General features: G+C 39.3%; 2 protein-coding genes across 3 annotated transcripts; both read right to left on the reverse strand.

The window, feature by feature from the left end:
- Positions 1–2,530: 2,530 nt before the first annotated feature.
- LOC115672343 (omega-hydroxypalmitate O-feruloyl transferase-like) lies at positions 2,531–7,110 on the reverse strand. Its single transcript, XM_030594138.2, has 3 exons — positions 6,667–7,110; positions 5,147–5,473; positions 2,531–3,061 (listed from the first exon to the last, which is right to left on the reverse strand). Exons 1-3 carry the CDS (start codon positions 7,099–7,101, stop codon positions 2,531–2,533), a joined length of 1,293 nt encoding a protein of 430 aa, XP_030449998.1. The 5' UTR covers positions 7,102–7,110.
- Positions 7,111–14,988: 7,878 nt separating this feature from the next.
- Positions 14,989–18,403, reverse strand: LOC115671331 (uncharacterized). 2 transcript variants are annotated; one of them, XM_030592878.2, is made up of 4 exons: positions 18,248–18,403; positions 17,606–17,699; positions 16,250–16,464; positions 14,989–15,463 (listed from the first exon to the last, which is right to left on the reverse strand). In XM_030592878.2, the coding sequence occupies exons 2-4, from the start codon at positions 17,693–17,695 to the stop codon at positions 15,160–15,162; spliced, it is 609 nt and encodes a 202-aa protein (XP_030448738.1). In that variant the 5' UTR covers positions 17,696–17,699; positions 18,248–18,403; the 3' UTR covers positions 14,989–15,159. The 2 variants fall into 2 exon arrangements, with proteins under 2 accessions (XP_030448738.1, XP_030448746.1); XM_030592886.2 differs by having other exon boundaries at positions 17,606–17,696; positions 18,248–18,400.
- Between the last annotated feature and the right edge of the window lie 826 nt (positions 18,404–19,229).

A 19,229-nucleotide genomic window follows, 5' to 3' on the forward strand; every position in this document is an offset into this window, starting at 1 on the left:
ACCCATGTGAAGGTATTGGACTTCTCAGGTGCCCTTCCAATGAAGGGGTGGGCTGATTCTCGTTATTTCTTTCCTATTTTTACTTTTGGCCATGTGTTTTAGAGTTACCTGTGAGTAACTTTCCAGGAATGTCACCCACCAATCAAGGGCTAGTAGGAGGAAATTGCATTTATATTTTGAGGTTGGGTGGTGATTCTATTATGGCCTCAATTCTTTACGCCAAACCATTATTTAGATCATTTCATAATTTCATCAGCTCGCTTTTTGATAGAGTGAATAACTTTGGCGTCTATGCATTTGAAAATTAGTGTCAGTTTTTTTTTTTTTTGGTCGATAATGCATGAAATTTCGTTAACACAGCATAAGTCTGTTTACATCAAAAACTAATATATCCAACATAGATTGCGAGAGATAAAGCAACCAATTCGGGGGAAGTTCTTTTTTCTGTTTTGCCTTGACCACCTAATCTGCAAGTTGATTTGCTTCTGTCGGACAGTAGGACAAACTCATCCAATTTAGTTGGGCCAGCTTTGATCTGCATTTGTCCATCCAGGACCATATGTTTCGTGGACTTTGCTCCCCTTGAACTAGGCACTGAATGAGCAAAGTACAGTCGGTATGTACTTCCACTTTGCTCCCACATGGGATTTCTCTTCCCAGCTTTTCTTCCACAAAGCGCAAGCCATGGAGAAGAGGTAGGGCTTCACTTGCTTCGACCGATCCAGCATGAACGGAGTGCACAAACCCATCGATCATTGTTCCTCTATAGTCGCGAACCACCCCAGCCACCGCTAAGTCCAACAATCCTTCCGATTTTGAGCCATCCAGGTTAAGCTTTAGAGATCCCCTCGCCTGCAGCTTCCAAGTAAGATCTGAACCATTTCTGTGTTCAGTTCTGTTTGTTTTGCATTAATTCCATCTCTAAAAGCTTGCCTGCTCTGTGAGTGCGATGTCTATAGTTCAGTTTGGTTCTGGCCATCGCGAGTTGAAGACGAAGGCATTTCGCGATTTCCAAATCGACCATAGTATTCCGACTATCTCCTCAACTGTCACCAGGTATGTGTTTGATTCCAAAACTTGTGAGACCCATTTATCTAGGCGTGTGATTGATAGGCTCGAATATGGCAGATTTAGCGTTGGATCCGCCCAAATGGAAGCTGTCCATGGGCAAAGGAGTAGGATATGCTTGACTTTTTCCGGTACCTGTTTGCATAAGGGGCATAAGGGGTCAAGTACGATCTTTCTCTTGTACAAATTTTCTCTAGTTGGTAAGGCATTTTGGCATGCACTCCATAGGAATATCCGAATCTTGGGGGGAGTGTTTAATTTCCACAGAGTATTCCAGAAAGATCTTGGTACTTGAAATGAGGTGGAGGGTAACGCAAATTGTTGTTGTGGACTTACTAGACGTAGTTTGTTGTAAGCACTTTTAACTGTGCATTCCCCAGTTTTGTTCCTTGTCCGGATCATCTTGTCTTCCTCGGTATCACTGTTGAGGGGAATAGCTAAGATTTCGCTAACAACATCCTCTTCAAAAAAAGACCTCAATTTTTGTTCATTCCATGATCTATTTTCCTAGTTGATCAGTTCATCCACTTTCTGGGGTTCGCCGTGGTTCACCGATCCATTAATAGTTCCCATTTCTAGCCACCTATCTTCTCTTATTTTGATCGATTTTTCATTTCCCACATTCCATCTCATGTCCCCCTGAATAGAATTCCTTCCAACTAGCATACTTTGCCATCCCCACGACGGACGTGACCCCTTTTTTGCACTCCAAAAATCAACTTTAGGGAAGTATAAGCCTTTGAACAGCCTGCTCCAAAGAGCCGAAGAGGATTGAGAGAGCCACCATGCCTGTTTTCCCAACATCGCCTTATTGAATGATATAAGGTCACGAAAGCCCATACCACCACTGTCTTTCCTTGTCTTGAGGATGTCCCATTTCTTCCAATGTAGCCCGCTAGTCGATTCATTCTGTTTCCACCAAAAGGATGCTATCCTTTGCTCAATCGCTCTACACACCAAGCATGGAATTTTGAATATGGACATGGCATATTGCGGCAAGGCTTGTACTACAGTGTCAATTAAATTGTTAGATGAATTGCTGTGATTATTCTTTTAAAGGCTCTATTGCTCATCAGTGAATCAAGTTCTTTTTTTAACAACAGAAAAAGGGAAAATTTTCTAAGCCCATTTCAAGCCATGGATCGGCAGAGTGAAGGGGCTAAAGTAGCGCCTAGAAATTAGAATTAAAAGGAACTCGAAGTTTCACGACAAGAACCACATACACATTGTTTTATTAGACTGATCTTACACAAGGACAAGGAAAACACATGAAAAGGCACCAGCTGCTCAGATTACAACAGATTGATAACTTCGACAAAACAAGAAAACATCAGAGTTGCTGGACACGGAGAGAGAGAGAGAGAAGATTATGACTTATTCTGGGCTTTTAGTGATGTCACAAACTCCATATATCACTTCATAAACGCATTTGATATGCTGGACTTGGTGTGTCAAGCATTTATCACTCAAGTTGGACCAGCTTCTCGAAAGTGTTCATGGCCGAAAGTGGCAAACCCAGCACCACCACAATGCCCTTCCTCTCACTCTCATCCCTCATAAATAGACAACCCGGCGGCAGGTCACCGGTGCCAAAATTCCTTGGCTTCCCCCATCCAAAGTCCGTGGAGCCATAATCCAACCTTTGCCATGAAACCAAAACTAGCGAGCTCAACGAGAAAAGGTCAAATTGATGCACGTCCAACGAGTCTATGCATGACCACACGTAGTCCTCGTTCACCCTCTCGATCGCCTTCTTTATTCTCCCCGCGGTGGAAGAGAAGGGCTCATCGATTAACTCTCCTGCGGTGCAGAGACAGCAAGCTTCGACCAAAGCATTCCCAAAGTATCTGGGTATCGGCGGTTTCAGCTTAGACCTGAAATCAACCGGAACAAGAAGTTTTGACAGTTGGTGCGGTTTTAAATCGAGTGCCTTGCTTCGAGCCCGCCAAACTAGGGCTCCAAGTGCAACGAAGCTGGAGCAACTGCTTATTACCTGTTGTTCATGTTCAATTGCGAGTATTTTCAATATTTTGAAGTAAATCTCTAATCGATGTTCAAGAAATAATATGATTGTGTATATTTTAGAAATAAATGTTTAAATACAATTGTATATCTCTATATACAGATTCTATTTTGAAATATCTTTATATAATTAGAGAATGATAAAAAAAAAATTGTGGCAAGTATAATTCCATCTACTTCACAATTGATCTGAACAAAGTCCTGTATATTATTTTGAGTTGAGGATTATGACCAAGTTTTTTAAAGGTTTAAGGGTTAATACCACAAAAAAACTCCAAACTGGTATACTTGTGTCACACTTACCCAAAATTAATTTATGTGTCACAAAAACTCCTAAATCGATACACTTCTACCATATTTACCTCAAATTAATTTTTGTGTCACAAAAAATCTCAAATTGGTAGATCTGTACCACATTTACCCCAAACTGATATATACCCATGTCACATTAACTTTAATTGTGATAAAAATGGGATTTTTTGGGGGTAAATATGTCACAGGTGCATCAATTTAAGGTAAATGTGGCTCGAGTATATCAATTTGGGATTTTTTGTAAATCAATATTAGTTTGGAGTAAATGTGACACATGTGTACCAATTTGAGGTAAATGTGGCACACGTGTATCAGTTCAAGAATTGTGACATAAAAATTAGTTGAGGGTAAATATGGCACAGGTGTACCAATTTGTGATTTTTTATGATATTAACCCAAAGTTTAAAGTGTAGGGGTACCTATTATGGCATACTATCTCCCATTTGACTAATATTTGACAAATCAATAATATAAAAGGATAAAACAAAATCCATCATCACAAAATGTACGGGAAAATTACTAAAAAAGTCCTAAACATGTTGTACTTGTGCCAATTTAGTCCTAAATCTTTCAATTATGCCAATTTAGTCTTAAACATTTTCACGTTTTGCAAATTGATTCAATCGGCCAATTTTGGCTAGAAATCACTACCGTGGCCACTGACCATCCTATGTGGCACGGTCGGTACTGACATTAACAGTTTTTTCAAATTTTTTTAATGTTTTTTTCGAATTTTTTTTATTTTTCCTTTTTTTGTCCTTTTATATTTTCTTTTCTTCACTTTTTCTTCATTCTTTTCTTTTTCTTTTTTTTTGTTTCCCATTGTGGCCAATGAGGGTCGCAACCCTCGTACAAATCTGGGCAAGGCCATTGTGGCAGCAGGCAAGACCATGGTCGCCTTCGCCCGTGGCCGACGAGGCGACCTTCCCGCAGCCACGCACGGCTCACCCAGACCATCTCAAGGTGTGGTCACGGGCGAAGGCGGCCATGGCCTCGCCAGCCGCAGGAGAGGCTTCCTTCACCCGTAGCCGCGATGGCCTCGCTCAATGGCCGGCGAGCTCCGACAATCCTCGTTGGCCAGAATGGGATACAAAAGACGAAAAGAAGGAAGGAAAAGTGAGAAAAGGAAAAATAAAAGAAAAATAAAAAATTTAAATAAAAATATATTAAAATATTGTCAACGTCAGCGCCGTCGTGCCACATAAGACGGCTGATGTTCACGTCAGCAATTTTCAGCCAAAATTAGCCGGATAGACTCAATTGGCAAAACATGAAAATGTTTAGAACTAAATTGGCACAATTAAAAAATTTACGACTACAACAATGAACAATGTGTCCAATAATTAACTTGAACTGTAAATAGATTCAAAAAGAATGAGCAACCAACATTTAAATATTCTAGGAAGTATAGTCTGACCCCCGTGCAGTACATGAACAGGCATCTTGTTAGTAAGTGGATCTGTATTGTCATTTACAACTAATTAACACGGCAGTCAAAATCAATTTAGTTAAATGAAATGTACTGCTGTATTTGAAAATGCTATAGAGTTATTTATGAGTGATCTTCCGGTAAGTGATGAGGGACCGAAGTACTCTTGCTCATTTGCAACACAATCCCCAGCTTTTAGTATCTTGTATTTACATGATGTGTGTATGAACTGCCACCCCTCCATTATCACAAGACAATTTAGCTGATGATAAAGGATAACTTTTGTATATGTAGCAAAGAACACACAACATCTACCTGTCCATCGGTTGTTGCCATGTTTTTAAGGGTTGCCAGCTTCTCACTGTCGAAGTGGAAAGATTTCCACACGATTTGCTCTTCCTCGTATAATGCCGTCAAGTTTGATACATCACTTACGTGAACAAAGTTGTCGGAAGCATCGGTGATTTGAGGAGGAACCCTTGACTTCATAATGGTTCTATCGTGACAAGGGACGAGGGATAAAGGTCTACCTCTTGCTATTTCAGCCCATGAGTTCATGAAATTCATTCCCGAGGAAGCATCCACCATGCAATGGTTGATTGCGATCCCTAAAGTGAAACCTCCACATCTAAATTGTGTTACCTGTTTAAATTGTCTCCATAGTTACTACTATCCTAGAACCAAATGCAAGAAAATGGAATGTACATGTGTTAATTCTCACATGGCCATTTTCCATGGACCGATTGCATGCATCCGGCTTCCAATGGAAACATTCTATATGATGGTCCCGATGTTGAATATTGTTGGACCCATCAAATTTAACAATGGTGAGCCAAAGTGGATGCATCTATCTTCGTTATAACATCTCAAATTTTTAATCAAAGAGACCCTAGCAAGACGAGACTAAGAAGATTTCTTATGCGGCGGATAAAATCCGTGGGGTATTTTGATGATGATAAGGTTGATATCGATGAATACTATCTATAAGGAGAAGTCATAACGTCTATGGAAAAACTACAAGCTTGTAGGAAGACTTGAAAGTTATCATAGTATATAGAAAATTATGACAATTTTATATTGATTGTAAATAAATCGCTAGTTATTATTTTTCCAGAAAAAGAAAATGTACTACATTGAGAAAAATTAATCACTAAAATATTACTACTTCCTTTGTTTACGAAAAAAGTTCCTAACTACATTGAAAAAAGTTAATTATTGTAAAAACTGACAAGTCAAAGTTTCTGTTGATTATAGAAAGCTGTTTTGATTACAGAAAGTCACATTGAATTTACTAGTTATAAATAAGTCGACACTTACTTATGCGGAAAACTCATTAATTAAGTTGAGAAAGTTGTCAACCAATGATAAACAAAAAGTTATCTTTTCTTACAGTAAAGTCACTAAGTACAACTAGAATGCATGTGGAACATAACATTAACAAATCAAACGAAATTCTAAGTCTACCAAAACGGTATCGCCATTATATTAGACGACAAAGCCAAAGAAAATAAATGGGATAAGTGCACTGAAAGTCCTAAAACTTATCAGGAAAATGCAATTGAGTCCTAAAACTTTCAAAAAGTGTAATCGAGGCCTAAAACTTTCAACTATCACGAAAGTGCAATCGAATCCTAAAACTTTCAAAAAGTACAATCAATGGAAGGACTTGATTAGATCAATTTTATATGTTTTAGGACTTAATTATACTTTTTGAAAGTTTTAGGACTCAATTGCACTTTCATGATAAGTTTTAAGATTTCTAATGCACTTGTCCCAAAATAAAATTGTAAAGTGTTAACCATTACCAGAAAAGGAAGAAAGTGATTGTTCCTAACCTGTGCTGTTAAAAGGGGTGCAACTTCTCGCATATCCTCTGGAAAATCCCTATAAACAAGCTTTTGTAAAACATTAGAATCGAGAAGCCGCTTATCACCCAGATTTACGATGTCGCAATTGGCCGATGCCTCCACAAATGGCACTCCTAACTTCTTCTGGCAATCAACTGCCAACTTCCCCTCAGAGTTTCTAGTTAACCTCCCCGCAAGCGGATAGTAATGAACCAAAACTTTGGACAGAGCTTGCTTAATCACGTCAACAGTGTTCGCCTCGCTCCCATCGAAAGAATAAACCGAGGGGATGAAAAAATCTGCTTGGTCGAGGTTACTCAAGAAGAGGGAACCGCCGGGTGTCTCTTGCTCGGGCAGGATGGCGACAGGGACTGATCTTTCTACCATTAGGGCGTTTTTCGTCTCGGTTTCGAAGGCCTCCATTGGAGAAGTCCGATACTTCGGCACCTATGCTATTGCCCACTCTTAAATAACAAAGATTTGAACGTGTGTCGGGTCAAACATAAGAATACCATGAAAATGGTGGAGAGAGATATTAGAGATGAACATACCCTTAAATTTGATTGGCTTCTCTCTTCCGATCTTGGAAGGTTGCCGTTCCTGCGGGCCGTTTAAATAGACCCGAAGTTTCTATTTTTGGTCTTTAACATATGAAAAATTTTGTAGGTCGGTCGATAGCACCTGAGGAACCCAGAAATGCTAGTAATATAATTTCCCGAGTCTATGATTGCTCGGATGCTTCTTGGAAGTCGCAAGCGCCTGCATTAGCAACAGGGACGAAAAGGAAGTGATTTTTCTAATCGTCGTGTTATGTGGAGATGCTTTTTAAGTTTGTCGTGTTAACCATCCTCTTGCCGAGCTTTGATTCCTTGGGGTGTCTTTTACCGTCCTTCCCCGACATTCAATTTAATTGACAAGTTGGTCATTTCATTTTTTAGATCATTGTCAGCGTGGACTCCTTAAAAAACATAACGTTGTTGTTATTGCTCTTAATTAATGATAAGGAAGAAAAGAACAACAAGAAGAGGTTGAGAGAGTAAGGACAAAATGTGGGGGTGTGACGTGTGGTGGCCCATGGAGGCTCCCATGGCCAATGAAATAAATCAAGGGGCGGAGTTTTTGATAGGGAATAGAGAAGATAAGGAATTGCATTGATTGCTAAAAGTGGAGGCATCAACCTTGAGTTGAGACTCTATTGCCGTTACACGGAACATGACTAGAGATGACCGGATTGTCATGTCAGATTAATTCGGTGAGACTTGGCCAAAAAAATTTGACTGTATTTTTTTTCAAAGATTACATTGATTCAATTAAAAGGTTCAGGACTTGATTGATTTCCACACAATAAATTTAGAACCGATAGTGCAATTGTTCTTAAGAAAATTGTCTCTCTTTGTCCACAACTAATTGAGTAGCATGTGGAAATGTTAAATTGCACTTATTCGTCCTAACGGAAACAACATCAAACCTTAAACTCCATGTCTCTTGTCTATCTCCTCTGGGGCCATTGCCAGCGCACCTCTAGCCACCATATATTTGCCGAACATATCTATACATAGTGCCATTGTCAATTATGTCATCGCCGGCCCCAACCATGGACATTACTGTGGAGCTAGTGCCCAAGTCTTACCAAAGGCGACAAACAATAACTTTTGTCTCCTTTGGGTTATAAGATTGCCTTGCTTAAAGATGACGAGAATCTAACTAGATCCACCGAAAGTTCTCTCGACATGCTTGCTCCTCCACGCGTTATTCTCATCCGCTGTAAACACGTACTCTACTGTCACATAAGGGGAAAAGTACCAAAAAAGTTATAAAACTATTACATTAATACTAATTCAATCTAAACTTTTTCATTGAACTAATCTAGTCCTAAACCTTTTGACATTTGTTAATGTAGTAATCCAGCCAATTCGACATTGACACCGGCCGTCCTATGTGGCATAATCGACGCTAACGTAGACAATTTTTTAACTTTTTTAAAAATTTTCTGAATTTTTATTGCTTTTTTCCCTTTTTTCCTTTTTTTCCTTTTTCTTTTCTTTCCTTCCTTTTTTTCCCAACTGTGGGCTGACGAGGTCACCGATCGACCATTGCCGACCACAAGTGAGGGCCAGCAACCCTCAATCGGTCTGGTCGCGGGCGTCGCAGCACTCACCGGCCACAGGCGAGGGCCTCCGCACCTTCGCCAGCCACAGGCGAAGGTGTTGGGCCCTCGCCCAGATCCAAGCGAGGGCATTAGGCCCTTGCTGGCCAAAGTTGTTAAAAAAATATTTAAAAATTCAAAACAAATATTAAAAAATTGTAACATTTGTCTACGTCAATGTCGGTCATGCTACGTACGACGTTGGACATCCACGTTAGCGATTTCCAGCCAAAATTGACCAGATAGACTATATTGACAAATTGTCGACAGGTTTAGGACTAAATTGGTTCATTGAAATATTTAGGACTGAATTGGTACCAATGCAATAGGTTTAAGATATTTTTGGTACTTTTCCCGTAACAAAAGACATAAGTTAAAATAATAAGATTTTTTTATCACTAATTATATATGCTTAAATATTAAACCAACTAAACAAGTAACGAAACAATATTTTAAAGTCAAAGGGTCAAAATAAGGACTTCATGGGCTGCAAAACATAACGGGTTTTTCTCCAAATAGGAGGGGACCCTACCCCAAACATGCAACGTTTTAACTAGCTGTTAGAACAACAATATGAAAATATAAGAATGTAAGATCAATTCGCAAATATGTATGGAAGAGAAAAGGAATGAAGATACAATTACTGAAAAAGAAAAGTTTGATCGTTAAGGAACTAAGAGTAACGCCACCAATTTACAATCTAATCAAATATATCATTATAAAGTTGGATATGCTCTCTTACAATTACGCCATTTGGCATGACACGTGTGCATATGAATCATGACGTCTCACCCAACTCCAATGACGTTGCGCCACGTGGATGATATTTGCCATGCCACTATATAGCCATTCATATTAACTTGAGATATTAACCTATGATGATTGCTTTTAACTTTGTAGCTGACCATTTTCAATTGCACAATGACCAATTAAATTTGGTAACATAACAGTAAGAAGTTTTTTTTGTTGAACTTTCTAACAATAATATTGACAACAAATTATGTCTCCATCAAATTGGTCGGTCCTTCCTTATTCTCAACACGGTCATATTGAAAACTATGAGTAACATAAAGGCGAGATGATAAGAATAGAGATGCTTTTTATTGATTTTTGTCAAATTTCTTTTTTATTTTGCGGGATCAGCATAAGTTTATGTTACCACGGAGAACAACGATGTGCATCACTTCTCAGGTACTAATAACGAAGAAAATACTGATTCGATGAAGAAACCTTTTTGATATCGGCAACATGGATATATTTACAAGGTTTATCTTTGCAATGGAATACTTTTATTTTTATCTAGATCAAATGCTATACATTCGTAGTTTTTATGAGGGTTAATACCACGAAAAACCCCAAACCGATACCCATGTGACAAATATACCCTAAACTAATTTTTTGATCACCAAAAACCCCAAACTGGTACACCTGTGATAAATTTATTCTCGGTTAGTTTCCGTTAAATTTTACAGTCAAATTGCTGAGTTTGATGACACGTGACAATTGAAGGGTGTACTAGTTTGAGATTTTACCCATCCGTTTGTTACAGGTTTATCAATTTGTGATTTTTCGTGATATTAATCCAATTTCACGGATGGTAAATTTATCATAAGTGTGTCAGTTTGGGGTTTTTTGTCGTAAAAAAATTAGTTTGGGGTAAATTTGTCACAGATATACCAATTTTGGATTTTTTTGATCAAAAAATTAGTTCGGGATAAATTTGTCACAGATGTACTAGTTTGGGATTTTTCGTAGTATTAACCATTTTTATGACAATTAAGCATCTGCTCTTGAATGGGGTAGTCAATATATAAGTGAAAGTGAACCGAGAAACGTGGGTTATCGAGATGATTCATCAATGATGTAATTATATTTATCTAGGTTTTTTTTTATATATGTCAAGCTATGTGGATCGGCATCATGAAAGGCTGAAAAAGTGCCCTTAAGAAATTGGGAAGAAAACGAACTCGAAGCTTCACGACAAGAGCATCGGATACATTGTGATTGATCTCGCATGGACGGGGAAGAAACATGAAAAGGCACAAGATATTTAGATTCCAACTGAGTAATAACTTCGACAAAACAAGAAAACATCAGAGTTGCTTGATACGAATGAAAAGATTATGGCAAACTCAAATTATCACTTGGTAAACTCATTTGACATGCGGGGATTTGGTGTGTCGGAGCATCACTCCGATCACAGACGAGCTTTAGATCTCATGGAAGGCGTCTCGGGCTCGCAAGTCGAGAACTGGACCAGCTTCTCGAAAGCGTGCATGGTCGAAAGTGGCAAACCCATCAACGTGACAATGCCCTTCCTCAGACTCCCTTCCGTCGTAAAAACACAAGCTGTCCTTGGCTGGTCACCGGTGCCAAAACACCTCGGCTTTCCCCATCCAAAGTCCGCGGAGCCATGATCGAACCCTTGCCATGAAGTAAACACTAGTGAGCTCAACGAGAAGAAGTCACATTCATACATGTCAAAAGAGTATGCACGACCGCACGTAGTCGTCATCCACCCTCTCGATAGCCTTCTTTATTCTCCCCACTGTGGAAGAGATCGGCTCAGCGACTAATTCTCCTGTGGTGCAGAGACAACAAGCTCCGACCCAAGCGTTCCCGAAGTACTTGGGAACTGGCGGTTTCAGCTTAGCCCTGCAGTCAACCAGAAGAAGAAGCTTCGACAGTTGGTGTGGTTTCATGTTGAGCGCCATGCTTCGAGCCCGCGACACTAGGGCTGGAAACGCCACAAAGCTGGAGCAGCTGCTCATTACCTGTTGTTCGGGGGAATCAAAACTGTTTTTCAATTCTTTTGTTCTTTCAAAATTCATAGCATCCCAATTTTACGAAGCCATAAATGCGTGATGAAAGAACTTCGGGTGATGATTGAAAGGTGACTCTAGAATTGTTGCGGAGAACAAGTGATTGAGCAATAAATTTAAAGAACAAGAAAATAAATTAAGCACCAGATTTACGTGGTTTCGTCAGTATAACTTACATCCGCAGGAAAAACAGCACGGAATCTTATTATAGAACAAGCGATACAACAGAGATTACAACCACATTCAAGTCACTCAAATATTTTTTGTATTTTCCAGCTTTCAATTACACCCAATAATTTACATAGTACTTAACCCAATAATTACTCACGAAATAATCTCTCAATCTCACATAGGAATTCACAAATCTTACCCATAAGATTTAATTGGCTTCAACACTACCGGATTACTTCAAAGTGTAATTCATGAAGAAGTCACCTCTTGCATGCTTTTCATAAAGAAAACACACTCTTACATAGAAGACAATTGAATCCAAAATAGGAAATCCCAGATTAGGAAACCAATTCAAATTATAAAACCACCCAAATAAGAAAGTTTCCTTTTTAGGCTTAAACTCAAGACATATCTTCAACAATCTTCGCCTTAATTCGACGTTTGAGCTAAGTCACAATCGTTTCGCTGGAACCGAACTTTGTTACTACTCTCTCACATAGCCCGTCATGGGCTCAATCACCATAAACATCTTCCAAGTCCAAGCCGCATTTGACCTTCGCCAAAATAGTGGACCTTATCATAATACCAACTCCTCTTGCACCTTTAACTACTTCACAGAATTCACAAACACAATCTCCTCTATTTTAAATAAAGCAAAATTATCGTTGCATCGAAATTTGTTAGGAGATGGAATATACATCTTGTGAAACTTAGCAGTTATAACAACTATTGGCTCTACAGGTTCCACCTCGCTACAAGCACTATATGTGTTGCTTGCTCTACTAGTACCAACTACTTCAAGAGTTTCTAGTTACAATTCCACCTTAAATTGAACACCATCCAAATCTGTATAAACACTGCCACAATCACTCCTACTCAAAAGTATTAGAGATTTGTCAAATGTAACTTCTCTGCCAACAACAAATGAATTTAATTTCGGACACCAAAACAAAAAATCCACTCACCTTGCGCATAGCTTAGGAATATGCACTTTCTTTCCCTCCCTTTGAGCTTATCATCAGTCGCTCGAACATAACACGGGCAACCAAATACTCTAAGAACAAAATAATCAACAACATTACTTGACCACACCCCTTCGAGAGTCCAATATCGAATTGCAGTCGATGGGGATATATTCATCAGGTAGCTTGCCGTATGAAGCACACTCGCCAAGAATTTCCTAGCCATACTAGCACTAGAGTACTTTATGAGCTGTATCTAGTTATGTTCTGCTCATAAACTCTGCGACCCATTGTGGTTTATTGGCACTAGTGTGGTGTCTCACTATACTTTCGTTCATGCACAATTCTTTTAAGGGTTAATATCATGAAAAACCTTAAACCGATACACGTGTGACAAATTTAACCCAAACCAATTTTTGACTACCAAAAATCCCAAACTAGTACACCTATGACAAATTAATCCCAAACTAATTTTTTGACCACAAAAAATCCCAAACTGATACATTTGTGATAAATTTACCCTCCATTAAATTGAATTAATACCACGAAAAATCACAAATTGTTACACCTATGACAAACGAAGGGTAAAACCCCGAACCGGTACACCCGTCAACTGCCATGTGTCATTTAACTCAGAAATTTGACGGTAAAATTTTACAGAAACTGACGAAGGGTAAATTTGTCATGGATATACCAGTTTGGGGTTTTTTGTGGTCAAAAAATTAGTTTGGGGTAAATTTGTCACAAGTATACTAGTTTGGGATTTTTCGTGGTATTAAACAGTGCTAAGCAGAACTCCATGCTACTGTCAGTTCGCACATGCTTGATCGTCTTATCGATCACCTTTTCAATCAAAGCTTTTAATTGCTTGATCTTGACAACAATATCAAACTTGTGTCTCAGCACAAATATCCAGGCCTCCTCGAGTAGTCATCCACAACGTTAGCATAAATATGACACTCTTTCTCGAAGAAAATCGTAATAGCTTGCGAACATCCAAGTGAATCAACTCTGCAACCTCCGTGGCTTTTCTGACAGCTGTACTAAACTGCACTTTCGATATAACTTGGCCTCCGCGGCCTCTCTAATTAATACTTGCAAGTTTCAACTACACCAAACAGATTATACCAATTTGACATAACTTGGCATACGTGAAATTTCAAAGAAATTGTTAGTCTGTGGAGCGAAAACGCGTTACTCAAAGCTCAAAACCCGATTACTTCTAGGGGGCAAGGTGAAGGAAGAAAGGAATCAGTATAGACAGAACACCAGGTTTCCATGATGCAGCCACATGCATCAAAGTTTGTGTTGGGATATTTCAAGCCGTTGAGGGTCATGCTCAGATGCAAAATTGGGAATGGTTAAGAATAAGAAATTACAGCCAACACCCCCCGTAGTTAGCCTTTCTTTTTCTTCAAATGTCTCTTCCCAGGAAAGATCGTTCCAGATCTGATAAAAGTCTAAGCTGGCCTTTCTTCTTCTGATCCTCTCGTCTGTGCAGAGTTGGCTTCTCAATTGCAGAAACCGGGTAAAGAGAGCAAATTCGAAGAGTGCGAAGTGGTTCATCAACGTAGTCGTTAGGTCTTTTTAGTATATATATGACTAGGTAAAGTGCTTTTTCTTCATAGACATGGACAAACAGGAATAGCACTTTTCCATCCCACCTTAGTATGCCGAAGGGAAGCAGTTGACAACGTTACGCTTGTGCGTGGCATAGATGATAGGTTGGTCCTACTCCTGCTGCCATTGTCTTATGAACGGAAGCAGTTGTTCCCAAAATCAAATGACTTTGACGGAACAGAGTGTGAGTTGATTAAGATCCTGAAAATCAAATGGCTAATAACTACATAAAGGGTCAAAAAAATATTCATGGGCTGGCCGAACAGTTGAATGTGCAACCTTCTGTGATTATCCTTCTCTTCCTCTTAGCCCTCCGGCTGTTTTGAAAAAATAAAATGGTGCGAGCACGCATGTGAGTGAGAGAGAGAGAGAGAGAGAGCGCATCAAGGCAAGCTCTAAGCTTTGACCATGCAAGCCAAATGATGGTGGTCATCTCTCAAGAGACGCAGAAGGCATTCTAGCCTGTGCTAGGACTCTCGTCGCATTTGGGTATGCCCCTGTCCAGATCAAACCTAAGAAAAGAAAAGCGGTCCAGCAAAATCGCACGATTTCAAGGGATAAATAACTTCAAGAAAGATGAAGCTCTATATAACCATTAAACCCATAGCATTTTATAAAAATAAGAAAACAGTCCCGAGCTCGATGACCATATCTTAAGTAGCAACTGACATTTACAGCATCCCTAGTGGGCTCCCTAGAGGGCCTAAAGCGAATAACAGAGTTTTTATGTTTGCCAAATCCTTCCAACCGATCACACTTACTAGGCAACCCCCTTGATATGCCCATCCGCCTCATATTCGTTTGTGAGAACCTGACCTTGATCAACATCCTTCCGGGGCCCATCAACCTCGTCAAAGAAATCCTCACGGGTGTTGTCCGCTAGCATAAGGGCAACAAGCCAGAAGAGAGCCGAATCGAGTGACAGAAATGCTCCACCACCGAATAGACCGGTCTTGGCCGTGGGGCATGTGTAGCTGAGGTTCTTGTGAACATTGTGCGCCTGGTGCAGTTGCTCAGTAATTGTCGGCCATAACAGCAGAGCCGCTGCCAACCCCCCCACGAACCTGTGTGGATTTGTAAAAATTGACCGTTATAAGGAATAGGCAATGAATTGAAACTGATAATATGAATGAATCTGTGAGCCCACTGGTTGACCAAATATCACTAGTAGATACGTTGCTACTTCTGAACAAAATACATGGGTTGACAGAAAGTAAATTTAGATCAATATTTGGAGTAAGGTCGTGTCAACTAACTTGGTGTTCAATTCATGTTTTAAGTATTCCATAGAGTAAAATCAGTCTTCAACAAGTGCCTATGCCTTTGCTACTTACAACACCCTTATGAGAGCCCCCAAAAATAAACAAAATCCTCATACTGATGGAACATTCACAAGTCATACGAAGCATTACATGTGAACACCAAAAATTGCAAGAAGTTGATAAAGAACTGGAATGGGGTAAATCACAAATCCGAGATTCAGACAGAGCGGGTCATAATTGTTCTTTTAAATGAAATTACATTTAAAACCAGCGGCAATAACATGGTAGTTTCGAACAGCAACTAGCCTCGACAGCAGAAGCATCTATAAGAGAAGGTAGCCGCTATAAGATATAGGAGGCAGATTTGTGCACCCTCATTTACAACTTCCCTCGCTTTCCTCGGCATGTCCTCAAATTACAGAATAAGGGTCAGTGTGCACAATGAAATCCACTTCCGAGTTAAAGGTTTTCACTCTGCAGGTGTTATCCTATCCCAGTACTATTGTGTCCCGGTTTCAATCAAAGTGGTTCTATTAAGAAACATTAAAAAGAACAGGCAGGCAAATTATACTGGAAAAAGTTACTTACAAGGCAATGTTGAAGAAGACGACGAAGCTAGTATTCTGGAAAAAAGCTGATTGAGGGACGGACCTTCCCTTGTACGGGTAAAACAGAGACCAGTAGCCCGCCACGGTGCACAACACAAGGAATGCAAAGGACAGATACCCAAGAGCAACGGTAGGGTCAGATGGATACTTGCAAATTACAACATCTTTACCGGTAATCACAGTTCCAGCTGCAGGCTGTGGATAGATAGACGACAAGAAGCATAGATAAAAATTAGAAAGAAAAAAAAAAGGAAAGTGAATTGACGTATGAATTCCAGGCAAAAGTTTAAAACTGTGGATGCGGAGATTATAAGATGTCTGAGAGCTATTACTTCCTTCTTGACGTAAAACATCCTTTCAGATACCAAGCAGACTGGATAAAAACAAACACATACCCCCTATATCTCTATCAAATTAAGACAAGGAAAAATCTTATGATTGCAACCAATCTTATCGCAATAATTTATACTAAAGTACCTATTTAAATTAGGACAACAAAAAACCAAATTAATATAACAGTAGTGGGAAATAGGAATCTAAAAAGAAGATAAAATGATAAACCAATGTCCACCAAGAACAGGACAAAATCAACAATGTCGAGAACTATGAACATGACAATGTCATAAAGACGGAGACAAAAAAACACATCAACCTTTATTCATAGTGCAAAATCTGGAAAATTCATATCTCTGAACTTAAACATAATCGAAAACACGGAAGGTAAATACATCCAGAACCTCAAACTGACAAGATAAGCTACCATTCAAGCAGCATAAAATTACTCTAACGACAGATAGATGGGGTAATGAGTTGGTTGGTCCTCGAAATTTACTTCAATATTCAATGTGGTCCTTGAAATTCTTTTTTGCTCAATCTATTCCCTAAACTTTCAAAAATCAGTTTAATGCAGTCATTCCATTAAGTATATCGCCACGTCATGTGCAGTTTTTTTACGTGGACTGCCATGTTATCTTTTATTAAGCCAAAATAATGACGTGAACTGCCACGTCTCCCCAAATTAACAAATCTTCCTTATTTCCTTTCTCTTTGGCCAAAATTAGTGAGAGAGATATGACACAAAAACCAGATGTAAACCACATAGACACCAGCATGGCAATCAAGTTCAGAAAAATCACAGCCACATTAGAAAACGGTAGAATTTAATGGAAGGACTTCATTGATTGTGTTTTAGAAAGTTCAAGGACTAGATTGAAAGCAAAAAAGTTCAAGACTATATCGAACATTGAAGAAAAGTTCAAGAACCATCCATGTTATTTTCCCCAGACATAAACAATTCAAGGGAAACAAAAAATCAATCAGATGCTGGATGAATCACCTTCTTATTCTCAGCAATCACTCCCAAGATGAAGGACAGAACACCGAAAGTGGCCACAATCAGGGCCATCTGCTTCACCGAAACAGCCATTCTGCTGCAACAGAACTGCAACATTAGTAAACGAATACCACCAACTAATCTATCTCGCTCACGGGAAAAGATTGAGGAACAAATTGCAAAAGATCTCGCACACTAGTCACCGTGAGGTGACAGATTTTGATTGGGCTTCACTTTCGACTCAGTCCGGCGCGCAAAATCCATCCCAGACAGCATAATGAGAAAAAAGAAAAGATTTTGATAGGATTTCAAAACCCAAAAACGAAAAAACTTCCATAATTCAGCAAACCCATCATCCATTTCTCAGAGGAAAAACTTGGATCGATCAATTGAAAACAAACAAACGAAACAAAACAAAACAAAGAACCGACCCAAAATCTGAACAAAAGAAAAAAATACAACCAACCCAACAAGGAACAAGACCCATCTCCAAATTCCCAGAATTCACGAAACCGACAAGAAATCCAAGCACAATTCGACAGCCTCGTAGGATCAACAAGCACAAATTTGAACCAAAACAGTCCGAATCAAATGAAGAAAAAAACAACAAAAGAAAGAACCATCGAAAGAGCACCAACAACTCACCTCGAAACTGTGACTCGGATGGATTGATTCCACACGCAACGCCACAGGTTCAAGACTCAACGAGAGCGAGAGAGAGAGTATGAACAACTCGGGTGAGTCAAAAGTCGGAATCCCCGGCTAAATGATCTGAAGATTACGTTAGGTGGGTAGGAATTGACGTAAATGTCCTTGAGCTAGGAGCGCGAGCATTCACGGGATCGAGGGTAGATTCAGGCGTTCGCCGAGGGGCAAATGTGTAAAAAGGATTGGGCCAACTGGAATCTCTTCAGATACTACCAAATCACAAATCCTAATTTTCCCTCGGTGATAATCTTCCTTTTCAAGGTTTATAATCCCAATCTTCTTATATAATGACGGTGAGGAAGTTACAAAGTTACCCCCGAAATTACCCTTTGCTTATTGAAATAAATTTACCAACCACGATCGCTTATATAGAGATAGATCGGAGTTCACGTGAATAATTGAAATTCTACGTGAGGCCGTATATCTTTATTGATCATAATCGAATTAAAATTCAGGGCGACGGTGTGCGATACCATTACAATTTCTTCCATAATGATTTCCCGAAGATAGAGAAAAGAAAAAGGATTTTATTAGAGGTACATAAACAAAGGACAGAATCGTAATTCCAGAAGTAAAACGAATCTTATCACTTTCGATTAAATTCTTTATGTGTTCCCGACTTAAAATTAAGTAGTTCTTATTGGTAAGTCGGGACTATTTTGTTTCACGTGAATTTAAACTAGTTCTTTACGCAAGCGTTGCGCACAACGACGTAATATTGTAAATTCTATATGTTATATCTAAAACTTCATATTAGAAACTTATGTAATTACTTTAGCCACTGATAAAAATGTAAGATATAATGGTGGTTCTGCAGAGAAAAAAGCGGGCGGTTGCCCGGTAAATCGGTACTGCAACTGCAAGGGTAATAGTCTAAATGAAAAGGGGGGAGGCAAAACGCATTTGTGGCTAGATTCAT

This window comes from Syzygium oleosum, unplaced genomic scaffold (assembly GCF_021117445.2).
Source record: "Syzygium oleosum isolate NSW1041296 unplaced genomic scaffold, Sole_v2.1 Sole_v2.07, whole genome shotgun sequence".
NCBI lineage: Eukaryota > Viridiplantae > Streptophyta > Magnoliopsida > Myrtales > Myrtaceae > Syzygium > Syzygium oleosum.